The 19,024-nt window shown below is 37.0% G+C and overlaps 1 protein-coding gene across 1 annotated transcript in view; it reads left to right on the forward strand.

Moving 5' to 3' along the window:
- Positions 1-19,024, forward strand: part of THADA (THADA armadillo repeat containing) — a 151,231-nt gene that overhangs the window by 29,265 nt on the left and 102,942 nt on the right. Inside the window, exons 23-26 of the mRNA XM_084203263.1 lie at positions 848-980; positions 3,682-3,795; positions 4,896-5,018; positions 5,662-5,753. Coding sequence (XP_084059389.1) covers positions 848-980; positions 3,682-3,795; positions 4,896-5,018; positions 5,662-5,753 — 462 coding nt within the window. The remainder of the gene's footprint in view (positions 1-847; positions 981-3,681; positions 3,796-4,895; positions 5,019-5,661; positions 5,754-19,024) is intronic.

Consider the following 19,024-nt stretch of genomic DNA (forward strand, 5'->3'; position numbering starts at 1 on the left):
AATCACCTATCAAACCAGTGTGACATGTTTTAATAACAATGTCCTGTTATTAGAAATTTTTGTAACAATGAACGAGCCTTTTGGAACATTGACATGAGATGAATGGGGTGGTGTTGCACACTGAATGTGGTACATTTTATTGAACTGAACAGCGCCAGTAATTGAAGTAGACTTGAGTTTTTCCTTGTCCTTGGAAGTAGTTTGCTTTCAGGCAATGCTGAGTTTTATAACTGCAGAGGAGGAATATTTGATGATAGGAGAGCAACTGAGGTGCTTTACGAAAAGTTTGACTTAGTATTGAAAAGACCACAATGTCTTGTTTTTAATTCCTTCCATTGCTCTGAGCGTTGCAGGGTTATTTACATAATGTCTATGTACTTTGAGGGGCTTCAGTTTCAGTTTGTATGTTTATAAACACCAATAATAGTTAGTAGAAAGGGGCACACATCAGCTACTGTGTGGCAGCAAAGATATGAATTTGTGAAGTTTCATTTCCTACACAGTGGCTGTTGTGCATATGTCCTTGCCTTTTTTCTCTAGAACATGGTAATAATTTTTGGCAGAAGAGACTTGTTGCAGCAAAGCACAGAATCTTGTTTTCTGTTCAGTTAAACATATTTTGCTAGTGGAACTTAATAAGCAGGGTTAATATTATTTGTACCAGCACTGGAAAAAATTGTACACTTTTGTTTAAATTTAAACTGATTTCCTAATAAAAATCTGTATATGTGCTTGGAGATGTTAGCATACAGTAAGAAATAGTTATTCAGGTTGCTCAATGCTTTCTTTGACTTTGTCCTTGTTTAATTCACTTGTTTCATGTTTCTTATGTATCTGTTTGATGAAGATGTAACAGTGAGAGTCTGCATAAGATGCCGGAGCACTGGCTAAGTTGTGTGTTAAAAGAAATCAAATCTTGTGATCCTTCTTCCACATTGTGTGCAACGCGACGGAGTGCAGGAATTCCATTCTACATACAGGTACCAACTAATTAATGTCACTGCCTCTGATTTAAATATATTCTTCAGAAAGGGCATTAAAAAAAAAGCAAATTACATATTTATTTTTCCCACTTCAAACACTTTTGATCAAACAATTGTTTGTTTTTTTAATAAGAGATTTTTATTGCCTTTGTGCAACCAAGAAGCTGTTTGTAATTGAGCCATGTTTGTCACCTCAGTTCAATTGACTGTTGAGATTTTTGGCTTGTGGTAGATTTCAGTGGCATTTCTAAAGATTGTGTTTAGGCTTTGTTACAATTGTAATAATTCTGGCAAATTCACAGATTAATCATAGATTAAATAAGGCTTTGTTAACTATGTGCTGCTTCAGTGTGAAGTAGTAGAATATGAACAGACCTTCACGGAATTGTAAAATGGTGGCCTATTAAAGACTGGAAAGAACTTGGGAAGGCCACTCATCAGCAATAAAGCACAAGTAATAGTGTCACACTGACTGGTGTTGACTGTCAAGTCTCAAGTGCAATGAAGGAGTACATTACTGAAAACTTCTGTCTGAGAAGGTAGGGCCATGCTCCCACATTCTTCCCACTCCCTGTGTTACCTTCAGCTCCATTAATCCCAGCCTCTATGACTTCTGCCAAGTTCAGAACTGATGGCAGGATGGCAGTGTTTTGTCTCTGCTTGAAGTGTCACCTCTTGCTGAGTGCCCCACATTAGTATGCAGCGCCTCATCTATGTCCTTGTGGGGTCAGTCACTGCAGAGTTCGTTTTGCAGATTTTACTTCACCTATTTCCATTCCTTTGTTCCTTAAAGCAGCCATATTTGCTTTCCCCTAAATTAACCTCCATGATCTTGATTTTCAACCAGTTTTCTGAGACGGGAGTCCAAGAGTAACAATATGGTTTGTAACTTTCTTCACTCTCAGAAGTACAGTGTCAAGCACGTTCCAAGGATCTGAGGGACTGCTGGGAGCAAGCTCTCCCTGCCAGAATAATTCATCTTGCTTGTTTTCCACTCTGAGTTTGCCCTGAGAAAGTTGAGGCAGCCAGCTTCTGTCTGACCTCTAATGTCAGTCACAGCCTGCTCCTGGCTTTGCTAGATGTGTGTGCAAGGCAGCAGAGATCAGAAGTAGGGCACTGGTTTTAGAGACATTTTTTCTGTTCAGTTTCAGCCCGTAAATATCTTTCTCACTTCTAAGAGTAAGTTGTCTGCAGAAGAAATTTGATGATTTCATGTTTTCTGGGTTCCCCATTCACACCACACAGTTTGAATCTAATGGAGATTATCTAGTTTTAATCTTGACAATGTGGGGGAAAAAGCAGCATATTTGAATCAGTTTTCTATGTAAAAATTTAGGTTACTGTAAGGACTAGGTGGACCCAGTGATATCCCACTGCATGTGTAGTCTGCGGTTGGCCTACTGACTCCATAGGGCAAAGCTTGCATTGTGGATAAATAGGTCAGAAGCTTCTTTTTTGACAGCTCTGGAAGAGTACAGAGTTTAGTTAATTAACAGGAAAGTTTGAAATTACATTGAGATTAGTATGAAATAAACTATTTTCATATTGTAATTTTATAGTAAAGAGAGGTGGTAGTGTTCTTTGGAACTAGTTTTGAATGTGTCCATGGATTCAAGAAAATGAGTTGAACCTTCAATGCCATCTACCATTTAGATAATAAAAATAAGAGCGGTAATGTGTGTCCTAACAGTAGTAAAAGAAGGTTATTTTATTACTGCAGTGTGGTCTCTTTGCTATTTACATCCTGTTCTGTGTTCTTGTGAACCTAAAATACATCTATTTTAATGAGAATATGTAATTTTTAAGGTTATAACTGTTCCATGACCTCTTTAAAATAGAAATGTTATTACTGCAAAGGTGCAGCTCCATTTAGTTGGTGGGAAAATATGATTTTCAGCTTTAACATTATGAAATTTTAGTCTTCAGGTCATTCTCCTCTCTTTTATACTTCGTGAACAACTTTTTTTTTTCCCCCCACATGCCCTCTCTGTTTCTCCTATCATTAAAGATACTGATAAACTGACAGAAACTACTCCTGGGTTTCTGCCTAAACTCTGAAATTCATTTGGTTCTTACTGATGCTGAACAGACTCTAGGCCCCAAAGCACAAATGGATAATCATAAATCATTTATTACCAATCTTTTATTGGTAATAAATGATTTATGATTATCCATTTGTCCTAGCTTGGAAAAATTCAACAAGAGCTACTAGATAAAAGAGGGAGACTGTTCTAAATTCAGTCCTGAAGTTTAGAGAACTAATGTAGAATATTTTCATCTCTGCTGGATGTCCTATCTACTGAAATACTGCTGGAGAGGAATACGTCTCTTCCCTTATTTCAAAAATGTGCTGTTTGTTTTATCCTATGTTGCAAACCAGAATTTATTATTTGGCCAGCCCCTGTCATCTCATATAGGTGTTATTAACCTTAAAAAAAAAAATCATACTAGGAAATGTAAGTATGTGTAGTACAGCAGATACTTTTGCTGTCCAAAATGCTATGATTTGTATACTGATGAGCTTTGAACAAAGCTGAGTTGAAACTGAAACTTCATTTTTTGCTGATTTTTCTTAGTCATTATGTATGGTCAGAAGCTAGGCTGTGATATGGTAAACACAGGAATGAGAGAAGAACTGGTAGTACAGAAAAATGGCTAGAAGCACATGGTTTTTAATTTTTTTTTCTCCTTTCTATAGGCTTTGTTGGCATCAGAACCAAAGAAGGGCAAAACAGATTTGCTGAAAATGGCAATGAAAGAATTGTTATCTCTGGCTGCACCTTTGAATGAATCTTTAAGTGTAATTCCACAGGTAAAATTCAGCCTCTCATCAAAAGGCAAATGTCAAAAGTGTGTTTACACTATTTCAAGCAGTTAAGGAGAACATGTGTTTTTAATGAGGATAGTCTGTTCTTACTATCTATAGCTAGATTTTAAAAGCTTTGCCTGTGTAGAGGTTACAAAGTTATTGTAAAACATACTAAAAAATGGATTGGGCATAATTCCATAGTTTTTTTCCTAGTACAGCAATTGAAGTCATATATGAGCAATTTACTGCCTAGAGTATATTTTTAAACAGATAGATAAGTAACTTCCTTTTTACAAGTTTGTAAATGAACAAGCAAGCTTTGCTTACATTTAAAGTAAATAAATGAGTTATTTCTGTATGAATCATAGTAAAACACTAGATGAAAACTGATTTTAGTCATACTTAGAAACTTCTAAAACTTAAGTACTTACATTTGGAATACTAAAAAAACTCATTTTAAAGGTAAGACCTTTATCTTCAAAATGTTATTTACTTTCTGTCTGTTTGTAAGTGCAGGCCATAATTTGTTCCCAATACACAGAAGGATGTCCTAATGACTCTGCCAGATTTTCTGTTGGTATAAATTTACGTAGCCTTGTCAAAGTCTGTGAAGCTACGTGTATTACCACCTTCCCTTACAGAGGGTAGAGAAATGTCAGAAAATGCTCCACATGGCAGAGCAAGCCTGGCTGTCAGTTTTAGCTTAATATTGCCCTCCTGTGAGCTGTAGTTTATTTTTTCTCACAGTATCCACAGCGTGTGAAGAATGTTGGAAAAGATGATTCTGAACTTCGAAAGTTATTTTTACAGCCATGATAAGCTAAGGATAAAAGAATGTTGGCCTTCACTTGCAATGCCTGGACTATAGTTGTTAGAGAAATATATTTTTAAACTGTAACTGCTATTAACAGTGTTTACTGCATCACTATTTTAATGCATTTTTAAGCAGCAGTATTTCTTGTATTTAATATAGAAATAAAGTGCTGTAAATGTGTATATAGATTGTTTTTGCTTTGCATGCTCACTGTTGTAATTACATAAATAAAATTTAAGATATTTACTAATTAATCTATATTTTTCATATATTTCTTCTCCCACCACAGGTTCATGCTTTAAATATCCTCCGGGCACTGTATAGGGATACACGTTTAGGTGAAAACATCATGCCTTATGTTGCAGATGGAATAAAAGCATCAATTTTGGGGTTTATGTCACCTGTCTGGGCAGTAAGTTAATTCTTAATTTTGCTTCTCTAGTTTACCAGGATATAGAGTGGTCCTGTTCAGTGAAGCTTTGGTCATATTTTTAAATGGCAGTACCACAATTTCTGCAATGTAATATTTTAAGGTACAGTAAAAAATAATGTAGACCTGTAAAAAAGTCATAATTTTGGTCTTGTTTAATTTTTCTTAACGTGAAACGCTGATATCCACAAAAAGTAGGGACAAAGATTACCTTAAAGGTTAAAGTCTTTCCGGCTTTAAATATTGAGATAGTGCATTTAGCTAGTTAGAAGTGCATTTGCATTGGTTCTGACTGTTACTTTGCTCTTGAATTAAAGATCCCATATGGCCTGTTCAGGTAGAACACTTCATGACCTGCTCTGCATAAGGGTGAATGCATTGAACCACTAAAAATCATGGATGTATTCCTTATAATAAAGACAGACATCTCCAAAGAACCTGACCTTTCCAGCAGTACCATCTTCATTGGAAGGATGCTCTGAATTCATAGTTTCCGTGTGCTGACCTGTATCATGCTTTTCACTCAGCTGTTATTCTTTTTGACTCTACATTAATGGCTGTATTTTTAAAAAAATTGCACATTTCAAAGGGATTTTTCAAGCTTAATTCTTATTTTTTCTTCTAGGTACGAAATTCATCTACACTTCTTTTTAGTGCTCTGATTACAAGAATTTTTGGAGTTAAAAGAGGGAAAGATGAAAATTCCAAAAAAAATAGGTAAGCTTCATTTAGTATCAGTTAGAAATTTGCAAAACGTGACCTTAGCCAACAGCAATTTGAAAATGTTGGTTGCTTTATGGATATATTTGAATCATGATGTTAAAAGAACATCTAGCTGTGCTTAAACCGTGCTGCCAAGGAGTAAGTGATAGGGCCAAAAATATCTGTTAAACACAGAGTTAATTTGTACTCAGGTGCAATTTCACAGGAGTGGAATGTTGCTGGGAGGTTTTGCTACCAGTGGCCCTTCCAAAAGCCAGGGGCTCTCTTGGTCACAAAACAGACCTATTGCTCTTGAGAGCAAAAAGAAAGGGGGTCAAAGAGAAGAGGTACAGTGGTTACACATGTATTCACTTCCTTCTAGTGCAGGCCTGGAGTTAATTTCACCCCTTATTTGATTTTCCCCTTTAGTCTTCCTGCACTAGGACACTGTCATATCTCTTTCCTCCAAGCTCTAAAAATTGCAGCTTGCAGAGCCATTTCTCTTCCAAGGGATACTTGAGATTCTATCGTCCTGCTTCAAATCCCTTACTATTTCACTTTATGTAAAAACACTTCTCCTCTGACTCTTAAAACTCCCCAGTCCTGAGCATTCCACTTTCTTTGCACCCTCCAGTTACTGCACAAGGACTCCTATGTTTTCTTTGGCCTCTTTCTTAAGCTTTTTCAGCAAACGAAGCATATCCATGGCCTGCGCTCTGTAACTGAGGTTTCTGCTCTAGGAGGGATGTGAAAATAACCCTGGATGTAGAATAAACTCATTACAAAGTATTCCTGGGTAAGCCCATGGGGCCAAAGAGTGGTCACGGTATGGATCTTATGGTAACCATTTCAGAAATTCCTAATGGATTTTCACATCACAGGCAAGGCATGCAGTTTCTGAAAGAAGGCAATTGTTACAATTTACCTACAGAAATTCCACCCTTTTTATAGTGGTTCCTTACTGTTGTTCCATATAACTAATAAATTTTTCATGCATATTTTGAAAAACTAGATGTCTTGGGATGATACTGGTCTGTCATCTTTTAGATGCTACATAGATGCCATTTTAGCTGTAGGAAATAGTTGATTTCAGGTGTCTTTTGAAAAACTTAGTGACTGTGCATGTATGAACATGAGGAAGAAATGCAGGTGGGAAACTGGAGGGAGATTTCCCTTAGAAAATAACTCTTTCCCGAAACAGTTTGAAATGTTGGCTGCTCTGCTGCATGAAATTATTCTTGTTTTGTCACATACCCAAGTCAGCCAAGTCACTTCTAAATTCACTCCTGTAACCCTCCTGAAGCTCAAGCAGAGCAATAAAAAGTGTTTTTCACTTCTTGGCTTCCTACTTTGGTTTTATAACAGCATTTAAAGTTGCTTTTTCCTTTAATTTTTATATTGAGCACTTACTGAAGGAGATAGACACCCTGCTTTTTTAAACTTGTATTTTTGGGAAAAGCTGGGTACTAACTTCTGACAAGTGGGGAGGCAAAGTCACTTCTCAAATGGATGCAGTGTGATGATCTGTGGAATCTGAGATTTTTGTTTGTGAAGCTGCAGAAAGTAATGCATTTGAGCTTCTGTTGGATATGGGAGATACCAGAATGAAGGAAAGGAATCTTTTATGTAGCTGAATTAAATTTTTTAATGACAATGTAAATTTTTATGTAACTGGCCCTGTTGACTTGCTTCTCTGAAATCTTTGTTCACAGTAATTTCTCTGTATTCATTTTAGCCAAAAGATGTTAAACTGCGCTGGCTTTCTTTTCTTCATCAGTTCATTTAGTGGTTGTGCATTAAACATTGTATGAAATCACTTCTGCTTTTTTCCATGTGTGCTTGTCAAAACTGCACAGGGATTAGGAAGACACTTCTTAAGACAGGTCTGTGAGATGCAGGAGGTGTGAAAGCAGGCAGAGATTTGATTTGTAGCTCCTGTCTCTGCAGGAGATCCCCACAGCGTATAAGGTGGGCTGTGTTTGGGAAGAGAGAGGTCTGTGTTTCTGTGGTTTGGCACCACGAGGTGTCACCATTTCTGCACAGCTCCCTGCAGCCTCATCCCTGGGTGCAGCTGTGCTTGGGCACTTCTCTTTGTGAGTTTTAAACTCCAGGAGTGTTTTGCTCAAGCAAAATTCATGTATTAAAACCAAGTAATTTTTTCCCCACTTCCAAAGCACTGGCATTTTTGCACCTTGAATCTATAGGAGCTTTTTTGAAAGTCACCTGGCTTCAGACTGCTTCTTCTGTTGCCTTGAGGATGTTCTGTTTACATTAAGGGACAGTCTGTCCAAAGACCAACTCTCCCATTAGGACCCTGCCTAGGTTTCCTAATTTAGGCTTCAGGATAGGAGGTTAAAGCTATCATTTTTGTGTCAGCAGGGAGTTATGTTATTATTGGGCTATTCTGGGCATCTCTCTGAAAAATCATGGACTTTCTGACTGGTTTCTCAAGAAGAGTTCCTATAATACTGATAGAATTGGGGTGGTTTGTGTAGGCTTTCAGAAGGAAGCTTTACTGGAACATGAAGTATTGATGCATCTTTTTAATTTTAGCATGGATGAAAAAGGTGATGAGTTGGAAAATTAATATGTGAAAAAATAACAGCTGTGGCAGTCTTGCAAGTAGAAGAGAGAGGAGTTTTGTGAAGGCTCTTTAGAGTGGTCCATGAAATTATCCATGTTGAGCTTTTTCCTCTAGGTAAAATAAAGCTAGAACTCTTCTCTGGCTTTTATCTTTCTGAGAAAGACTATCAAAACTTCTAATGCTGCTGCAAGTGTGTGTGATAATGTCTGTATGTGTGTGTATTTGGCTAAATGATGCTCTGAACTTCAGAGAAGTTACATTTGTAAAATGGCTCAGTTAGCACTTACTTTTATATGCTTGATTTGGCAATACAATTTTCTTAAATGCTATGATAATTTAAAATCTAGGAGACTTGGAGTTAAATTCTAACCACATTAATTCAAAGTACTGAGGAAGGTTGGAAGCAAGTCTTTGCATTGTGCCTGTTGATATTTGGTTACAGAAAGTGTGATCTGCACATCATGGTGTGCTTTAGAGAAAATACCCCTCTTATCCAAGCTCCTCACAGCACAGGTGTTTGTGCTGGTGCACTCAGACACTTCATACTTGCTGTGCCTCCTAATCCTAGCTTGTCTGGCTGAGGTGGGATCAGCTGTGAGCTGTCCCCCAGCCCCACTGCTGTTCAACACTTGAACTGTGCCCTGGGATCTGCCTTCCACCCAGGCAGTGACTCAGGAGAGGGTCCCAGCTTCCAGGCACATCCTCCCTGTGGCTGCTCTGCTGTCATAGAATGACATCAGTTGGAAGAGGGCTGAAAGAACAGCTTGTTCCAATGCCCCTGCCGTAGAAAGGGCTATTGCTCCAAGCCCTATCCAACCTGGCCTTGAACACTTTGAGGGACAGGGCATCTGTAAATTCTCTAGGCAACCTGTTCCAGTGCTTCACAGTGAAGAATTTATTCCTAATAGCTGATCTAATCCTTCTCTCTATCAATTTAAACAATTCTCTTTTGTCCTATCCCTACAGACCCATATAAAAAGTTCCTCTGCAGCTCTCTTGGAGGCACCACCCTGAAGGGCCCATTGAAGGCCCAAGTACTGTGCTTGGTTTAATGTGAATTGATTAAATAGGACTTTGCACAGCAATCAGTTCTGTAGGCCACTGTTTTTTTTTTATTAAATAGCCACTTCTTTTTTTCTTGTGCAGTCAATTTGCAGTGTAGATTTGTTCATTCCATGCAGTTTTGAAGAAGCTGGAGTGCAGTGTATGCTTCATAGTTCTGTTTCTATCATGGTCATTTCTTTTTTGTCTTAGTGTTGCTACAGGTTGCAAATCATCTAAAGTAGATTTTTGGTGTAGTTGATTGTAGTTTCCAGCATCATATAAAAATTAGGATGTCTTGATATGAAGCTATATATGTATTATGATAATTAATGCAGACCTGAAAATCAAAATAAAAAGGAGAATAACTTACATGTGCAGTTAACTGAAATAATTTCTGAAATGAAATTTCTCATCATAGAGGAATTCTTTTCTGTCCAGAGGAGTTACAGTAATAATAGTGGTACTTTCACATATATATGTGTGTGTGTGTGTATGTGTATGTCAGATATCTTTTTGGTCTGTAGTACAATGCCAGTTTACTGCTTGTTAGTGAACTAGACACTTGTCATTAGATATTAGATGAGACTTACCACATCCTTGGTACTTCAGACTTTCTTTGTTTTTTTTTAAATTTCCCCCTCCCCCCATGCCAAAGGATAAGCATGATCAGGAATTGCCTTTGAGGCAATTTGCCATTTGACTTAGAACAAGCTTCAGTCTTTTCTGGTAATAAAAAAGGATCATCCTGGTTTATCTGAAAATGAAGTTTTTTTATTTGGAATACAAATGTTGCAGGGTCCTTAGGAAGTGACCAATGGCCTCAGGTATTGGCTGGGATTAAAAGAAAGAGTGGGAAGTGGGAGAATTCCCTCTGCTTCCCTCACCTTTGGTGGAGGAGGTTTCAAGAAGGAAAAGCTTCAACTCTAATTAAAAACCAGGGTTTTAAGCAAGGCTGAGATGGTACTGTGCAACCTGATGATTTTTATGCTTCATAACTGGTGTGTATATATGTATATATTTGCATTTTGGTAGGAGGGAAGCTCCTGTGTATTTATAGTGTAGTGAAGGGATAATGTATATGTGGGAAAATATTTTGTTGTCAACACAGATTTTCTGTGGAGTTAATACTCATTCTGCCTGGAGTTTGAGTATGAATTCTGTCATGTTTTCAGTGTTGGTTTAGATCTATTTGTAAAGAAAGAAAACATTTTTTGCCATCTACATTGTCTTTATTTTAATTTATAGCTGTCAATAGATGTTAATGACTTCAGTCTATGGAAGGGAGAAACTTATCTTTTTAATTGCAAGATGAAAACTATGTAGATGTTAACAGGTTATGAAGATGCCCTGCATGACTGCCCTGTGCTTTCCTTGTTTTTATTGTGTTTAGTGCTGAGTGTTCAGCACTTCTCAGTAAGTGGTTGCTTGCACACTTGAAGGTCACTGAGTGAAATCAAATTAACTTCTAAAAACACCTAAGTTGGTCTGTTTTTTCTTCTAAATTATATGCTTTTTCTTTAATGTTAAGGTTTTTAAGATCATAAAGAATCACATTTAATGCTGTGAAAAGTTAGAGGAAAACACTAAAAAGTGAATGTTCTCATGCAAACCTCTCTTTTCATAACATTATCCCTAAATTAGATGAATCTGATATTATCTTTCTTTTCTCTAAGCTCCTTTTGAGTTGTAGCTTCAAAAACAGACTACCTCATATGTACATGATTCCTGTTACAGATCCCACTCCTGGCAGGCTAACACTTGCAGTATTTCTAACTTAGCACCTGAAAAGTCTGTCTGACATCAAGGATGTTTTGTCAACCTTAACAGCAAACTTATTAGACATTTTCAGTGGATCATGCTAAGCTCTGTAGGACTTGTGGGATGGGTCAGTGTTGCCCCCAGAGGAGTGGCCAGTCCTGTTTTGGGGTAAGCATCAGTGGTACTAAGGTGGTCAGGCTGTAGTGGCACATCAGTGTGGGAAAATGGGGATAGCTCTTAGGTGAGTGCCCTGAGGGGATGCTCACAGTGACTCCAGCCCTTAAATGCTCGGTGCCGACTTGGAGACACACCAGTGGCAGAATTCCCGTGTGCCAGCTGAGGTCCAGCTCCGTGTGAGGGATGGTGACCAGGGTCATGGGTCCAGGAAGGCTGAGCCTCTCGTGCCAGCTCCAGCAGGGATGTGCACATCACTGAGCTCTGTGCCTCTGGCCTGCCTGCTGGGCAAGGAGCAGTACACAGGGATTGCTGGCATTGCTTAGCTTGGATCTCCTTAGTGATTCCCTAGTGGATTTTCTCTGGCAGCATTGGCCTCTTGCAGCTCTACAGTTGAGATACTGTGTCAGTGACAGGGAGGTTTCGTGAGGTGACTGAACCATTTCAGTGCCTCTGGTGCTTTTCCTCTGGCTCCTTCTGTATCACTTTTGCAGCCTGTTCCCTCCATGGCACCTCACTTTTTCTGGTGAATGCTTTCAAAGTAGTTATTAAGGATTTGTTGCAGTACATTGCCTTGTGAGGGGGTTGTTTTTGTTAAGGAAAAAAAACCCCTTGCCCTTCTGTGTGCCAAAAATAGGCCACATGTATTTTGTTCAACTTCTTGTTTTTAATACTGTCTCTCTTTTTTTATTGACTTTGACAGATTTAGAAGACTTAATCTTAGAAGTGTCTCAAGAAAACATGCAAAAGTTCAGGCTGACTCAGATAACCGTTACGGCTTTTGCTGATTAATAGTTCAATAACAATATGCCTGTTTAAACATTATTTTGAACAGGTTCCCTAAGTGCCTTTATAGCAAGAATAATGATGATAAGGTACTATTAACTTGTAAGTTGAAGGTAAAATTTATGAAAGTTTTGTGCAAAAATGGAAACAAACTGAGAACAAGCTCCTAAACAAATCTGTTTCCCTCTGTGTTATTTCCTTAATTACTCTGTTTTGCAGGTCTAAACTAAAACTCTAAAATCCTCTGTAGCAGAAAATAGGGATTTTTCTTCTCAAGGCTGAAGATACTCTCTCTGTATGATTTCTGCTGGTTTTAGGACCACAGTGTGTGTTTTTCTCTTTTTGATGAAATACCTAAAATCTACAGCACCATTTTTACTTCAAGATCTTACCTTGTCTATACAGAGTCAGAAAAGCAATAACCCACATAAATCCCAGTACATTTCTGGGGCCTAAAACACAGTTAAATCATTGCTGTGCAAATGTGTATCTCTGTTCTCCTGAACAGGGAGTATCTTCATAACATCCTGTCTTAAGTCAGCACCAGAAAATAGAAAGATGAACGTGGTAAAATGACCTGAATGAAAGTTTACCCAAAGTGAAACATCCTTAAACTATATATGCTGGCCCAAGGTAACTCCAGTTCATTCATTTGTTTTAAATGAATTAGGGGCATAATGTTAATGTTTGTTTCTACCCAGTGAATAAAATGCATTCCATAAAACAGAAATTAATGTAAACTAGTTGCATGAGTAACTAATTTAGTTTCTGCTGTAGTGATAAAAGTTTTCATTAGTATGAATGATGGTAATTATTCTATTTTGATCCGTGCATATTATACATATCCCTTATTCATTAACTATGCTAAGTAAATAGCAGCTACTCCTCACAGAACACTGCCAGAGAGAAAGTATGGATTATTGGAGCTGAAATTTACAATGCTAAATTTGTGGTAAGAGATTAAAATAATAGTGTTATAGACAGTGGTTGAACAGAATTTTTGGAAACTTTCTAGATCCATATATGCATTTCTCTTAATTTTAGTTATATTTTTTGTGTACATAAATTTTATGTACATATACTGATATGCGCTGTTCTATGTCCTAAAAAAAGTTTGTTAAAAGTAATTATATGTAAAATAATTCAACTCAGTTTTTATGTACATGCATATATATAAAGGTACTTTTGTCTGTGTGTATCAAAGTTGAATGGTGATTAATGTGTTGCTATAGGTGCCAGGTTGTATCTGTGGTGTTGGGTTGAAGTGCTGGTCCCCTGCTTTTATTCTGGGCCTATTGTATGCATACTTCTTTATCTAGCATCACAGCAAGAGTGCTCTTTAGAAGTGCTCTTCACAAGTTACTTTATTGAACTCTGTGTTGCATAATTATTCCTCTTAAGTCACACTTTTTCTGATTTTTTTTTTGTTTGTTCTATGCAGGTGCTCTTTCCATACCTGATCACACAAAGAGTGTAATAAATAGCAAAACAAGAGGTATAAAAAAACTTGTGCTTAAGAGATCAAAGCAAACCAGACCATGCAGTCCTTTAGAAATATTGGCTAGCTCTCTTGTAAATAAAAGTGCCTCTAAAGCAGAAGGTATTTAACTGCTGTATTTATACAGGTTTTGATTGGCAGTTCAGTTATTAACCTCATAAAAACACAGCAGCATAAACTAGTATGAATGTTTATTCTAGCACTTCTATCTGAAGGAAAATGAAAACCAAGATATAGTGGCATATTCTTAGTTCCTTTTAAGTATTTATTTTAGGTCTGTGTAGCATAAAAGAATGTTTTTTCAAGTCAGTGAACTTAAACTATTTTGCTTACTGTTCTGGGATTTAAGTGTTTTCTAATTACTAACAAAACAAATGTTAGATTTATTGAAGGTACGGAGTCACCACATCTTTATTAAAGGTCCAAACCCCACATCTTTATGATGATGCTTCTTCCCCCTTCATAGTGTTTTCCATTTCATGTGGGGTAGAAATGAAATCTGCATTCTTTTCTGTAACTGATTTGATGAGGTTACAGAAAAGTTGTGCCTTTTTGTCACGGAAGAGGTGTCCTGTATCATGTTAGGTCTAGAAAAACAAGCGTGCAATAATCTTCTGTGTCCTTGCTCTTGGGCTTATTAGCCAATGCATTGCACCTTTTTTTTTTTTTTAACAGTTGTTTTTTCCAGGCTACATTGTGGCCTCCCACAAAATTACATGGACATTTTGCCTTCTGAGGCAGCACTAAAATTCTCTTTTGTATGTGAAATGTTTTATTGAAAGCAGTTTGTCATGAGTTCTGAAACAGTATGTGATTTCAGGAATTTAACTCTTAGGTATATTCTTTAAACAAAATTATCTAAGGCAAATTAAAATTTGTATATAATCTCTTTTTCCAAAGGAATGTGCCTCCTGCTATTGTCTGTCTCTGAGTAAAAATAGTGATGGTTCTCTGGTGGTCATCCAGAGGGACTGTTCATCAAGAGTTTTCATAAATATATACTACTGCTGAAATAAAATTTTAAGTGATTATTTTTATTTCTACATCAAGCTAGTATTTTGAATATAATTGTACAATGTGGCAAAAATACTAGGTTGTGCTGAATTAAAGACTAAGTTACTAACTTAATAAAAACAAGAATTTTGTTCTGAGCAGGTTCCATTGTTTACTGCACTTGCAGTGGCTTGTGATGGCCATCAAATGCAGGAAGACAGGAAAAACATTGATCTTTTTAGAAAGCAATGTTAAAACCATGGTGGCGGAGTGGCAAGTAGCTAAGTGGAACCATACAAACTGTAAAGGGATCTCTCTCTTTGTCCTGTTTCCTTGATTCCCATTGAGAGTATGACTGCTAGCAGCGCTACATCAGGTCAGTGATTTCTTTAGATGAGTTAAAACCTCTAGAGTTTCAAGGACATTTCATAACGATTCTGAGTAACAATGCTTCATTCCCCTGCATAATTTAAAACTTCCAGGCTATGATTTGTGACCATTGGTCCTTTCTGTACTCTCTGCAGCTACTGCAAGAAGATTATTAGCTCTCCATTCTTTGATTCCTTCAAGTGGTAGTAGGCTCCTGTTAGATCTACCCTGGACCTCCTCTTTGTCCAACAGGACAAACCTGGCTCCTTCAGCTTCTTACAGGGCATGTTCTGTAGGCCATGCTCTCTTGTCTGTTCTGATTTCTTCTGGACTTGGCAACCCAGAATGTGGTGGGGATATTCCATGTGCAGCCTCACTGATCTGCTGCTTTTGTTTTAATGAGCACATTCCCATGTGTGGCTCACCCTGTGAGCAGTGAGGATATGCCCTTGGCATCCACTCTAACCCATATATTTTTTCCCTTGGGGTTGTTGGTTTTTGATCCAGTTGGTTTTCACCCTGTGCTGATGCTCAGGATTATTCATCCCAGGTGCAAAGTCTGTAGTTTGGTGAATCATTCTCCTTGCTACCACTTTTGAATAATTTCAAATGTTATATATTTGCCTTTGTAGTTATATAATATTATGCTGTTTTGCTGTGTTCTAAAATACAAGATAAAATTACCCTTTGAGTCAAATATAGTAAATTCTTTCGAGTTTTGCTTCCCCTGTTTTTAGAACCTTTCTGTTTTCTATACCTTTATTGCTGTTACTCATCCTGTCATGGCATGCAGATGATTGTCATATAATTTAATCTTTTTAAAGGAGCAAAAAATTAATGTAATTCTTAAAGCATGTCTGAAATTAGCTTTGGTCTTTACCATAACCTCAGCATAAATCAATCTGCCATACATTTTTTCTTGGTGTTTTCTATGTAGTTAAAAAAATTAAATGTTTCTCATTTATTTTTAGTTTATGCTTCTGAAATCTATCTTTGTTAGTAGGGAAATAGGTTTCCTATATTTTGAGACAGCATCCAGCTATTTAATAAGTGATAGGGGCCAGGGAAAGAACACAAATGTTAAAATGGGCAACTAAAAGCTAGTCTAGTCAAGTTAGCCTAGTTAAGTTGCATTGTGGGATTTTTTCATAATTCAGCGATGTCAGAAGATGTAAATATGTAAAATATATATTGTCTACATAAATCTGTCATTTTGAATGACAGTTTTGCCTAAGTGTGTCTTGGTTTTCAAGTTCTTTCAGCAGCAGTTGTCCTTGCAGTGCCAGGAGTATGTTGGGTTATGTTTCTGCATTACTGCTCTTTAACATAAAGGATCATCTGACATGGGGTTAATGATTCCAATGTAAAGATTGTTACAACACAAGTAGGTTTTACAGGAGACAATTAAAAATATTTCTGTAATATCATCAAAACTATATTCTTGGTCCTAAACTAAGTGTGGCTTGTCTATATTTTTTTCATATTCCAGTTCTATTTTTTATTTTTAAATGTAGTATTATTTTTCCCTCTCAAATAAGTGACCATGCATTTGTCAGCTGACATGAGATGTTAGCAATATTTGTGTTTCAAAAAGAACACCAGAAACCTTTGCTGCCTTCAGAAGATTGTCTCTAAATCTCACCTATGCTACACTCAAGTATGAACATATTTGCTGCAGATGTCAGTTACTAAAAACAGCCCACAAGGTTATAAAGCTTCATTCTTCTGAAAAATAAATGAAAGAACAGAAGCAGGTAATCTCTGACACGTCACAGTAAAGTGATATGTATGCCCCAGTGTCACAGCAGAATTCTAATCTCCTGGAGTGTTCTCTTTAAGTGTTCAGCACAGTTTTAAAAAGAACACTGCAACATCCATGGTTTTATTCTTAAATGTATTTTTAAAATGCAGTTAACCAATCCACCCACTTGTTACGTGTAAAGGTGGAATATTTTGTTAGTAAGACATTAATTAAATAAACATAGATGCTAGTGTTGTGTAGCATCAAGTTGCTACTGAAACAAACACAATGTTTAATCTCTAGAGATGTCAGTTTTTAGAAGCATTTATGAATTGGTTCTAGAAGTTAGATGACATCTAGAAGTTATTGACATCTCCACAAGCACAGCTCGTGAAAACTTTAAAGCACATGATTCTTGGCTTAATTTAAGCCCCTCCAAGTTCTGTTCTGAAAAGTGATAAAGCCAAAGAACTGGTGCTAAATGAATGGAAGAACTGCTGACACTCAAGAGTAGGAGAGCTTCTGAGTTAGGTTATTTCAGAAAAAGTAAAACCAGTTTTTGCATCTTTTCTGAAGAAGTGTTATCAACACTCTGAACTGTGTATCATGCTTAAAACAGACTTTCCTTTGAAAGTCTTATAGACTTACAGTCTGCTTTGAGTTTTCTTTTTTTTAAAATTTTTACCCCTAGTGCTAGTTGGTTTGTAACTTAGTTTCAGTTGTTTTCCGAGTGCTTATTGCTAGCTGTTAAATTCTGTCCTTCCTATCGTCACATGCCTTCAAAGTAACTTCTTGCCAGTTGATGGGACATCTATATTTGGTGAAAGATTTTTCTTCCCCCCACTTTTGCCTGCTCCAGAATCTATTTAAGTGGAAGAGTTTGACTTAAGGGCACACAGACAAGTGTTGGGAGTGGTGGGTGTAGCTTGATTCTGTATGACATGGTACAGAAGACACTTCAGGATTACTGTTTCTTGTTAATGGAACATCTTTTCAGGTGGGGAAAACTGAATGAAAATGGCAAAGAAACTACTATATGTCTCTCTAAATAAGCATTATTTTTTCAGTCAGTCTTCTAGTGCTAAACCATGACTGCTGTTTCTAGCCATCAAAATGAAACCTTTTGTGAATGGGTCGTACTCTGTCATCTGGCTTTTGTGCAGAGTTCCTTGCATGAGAAAACATCATGTTGTTAAACTGGTAACTCTGTGAGACATAAATACTGCATCTTCTTAAGTACTGCAGTATTCTGCATGTATACAGTTCTTCAAATTATTTTTGCAAGTGAATTTAGTGGGATATAAGTGCGTGCATTAGTTTCTCTCTCAGCCTTTCTACATTAATCATTTTAATTATGTACTTGAATGACATTTTACATTTGGGAAGAGGGGTTTTATTGTAGGCATCATTGGCCCATTGATAACTTTTCTGTCTCATTACTTCCTCTCTCAGTAAGTAACCTTCCACCAGTTCATTGTTTGGGTCTCAGCAATCCTGTTTGAAATTCTGGATTGTGAAATTGTGCTTCTTAGAGTTACTGAAAGGAAAAAAGAAAATGCTGTTGTTGAGTCTGTGGTTGAATGTACTGTTGAAGATGAACTCTGAAGCAATATAAAAATAGTTCCAGCTGGACATGGGGTAAAATAGTAGTATCTTCAGGCTCTTCTCAGTTACTTCTCTAATAAACACATCTTAGGGGGAGTAGATGTAAAATCTTGTGATCTGCAGAATGTTTGGTTTAAAAATTTAATTATGGTAGCTCTGTTGCCAAAAATCTGTGTTTGAACTATGTCAGTGACTAATTGGAAGGTAGTTATCTGTATTTTTAGTTTAAACCTATTGTTCCCTGTCAGATCTGTCGTAGAATAGGAAGAAAAAGTTTGTTTCATGAAGACTGTTGGCAGTGGCTTTTGGGTTGTTTTAGTCCACATTTACTTGATATGTTCTTCTATAGCTACATCAGGGATTTGTCTTCTTTTAAAGATGTGGATAGCTTATTACCTGTGAACCTAACTCACATTGTGTGCATGCATGCATGCTGGTGATAGAAATAGATTCATGGGACATTTCTCAAAGTGCTAGTATTTGTTTTTTAAAGGAGCACGGTTTTTGATGAAATTAATATAAAATACGTGGCTTAGTGTCACGAGCAGTTTTGAAGAGCAGAACCATTATACTTTTTGTTGTTCCAGTCTCAATTACAGTACACAAATAGTTGTGTGTACATGTTTCCAGGAGCAAAAAGCATGGTCAGCATTAAAAAGTGAAACAACTAAATTCCTGTGTTCCATACTGTCTAGTTGTTTTGCTTCTTGCTTATTCCCACTTGTGCATCTCCT

The sequence above is a fragment of the Fringilla coelebs genome (genome assembly GCF_963513975.1).
Source record: "Fringilla coelebs genome assembly, chromosome: 3".
Classification (NCBI taxonomy): domain Eukaryota; kingdom Metazoa; phylum Chordata; class Aves; order Passeriformes; family Fringillidae; genus Fringilla; species Fringilla coelebs.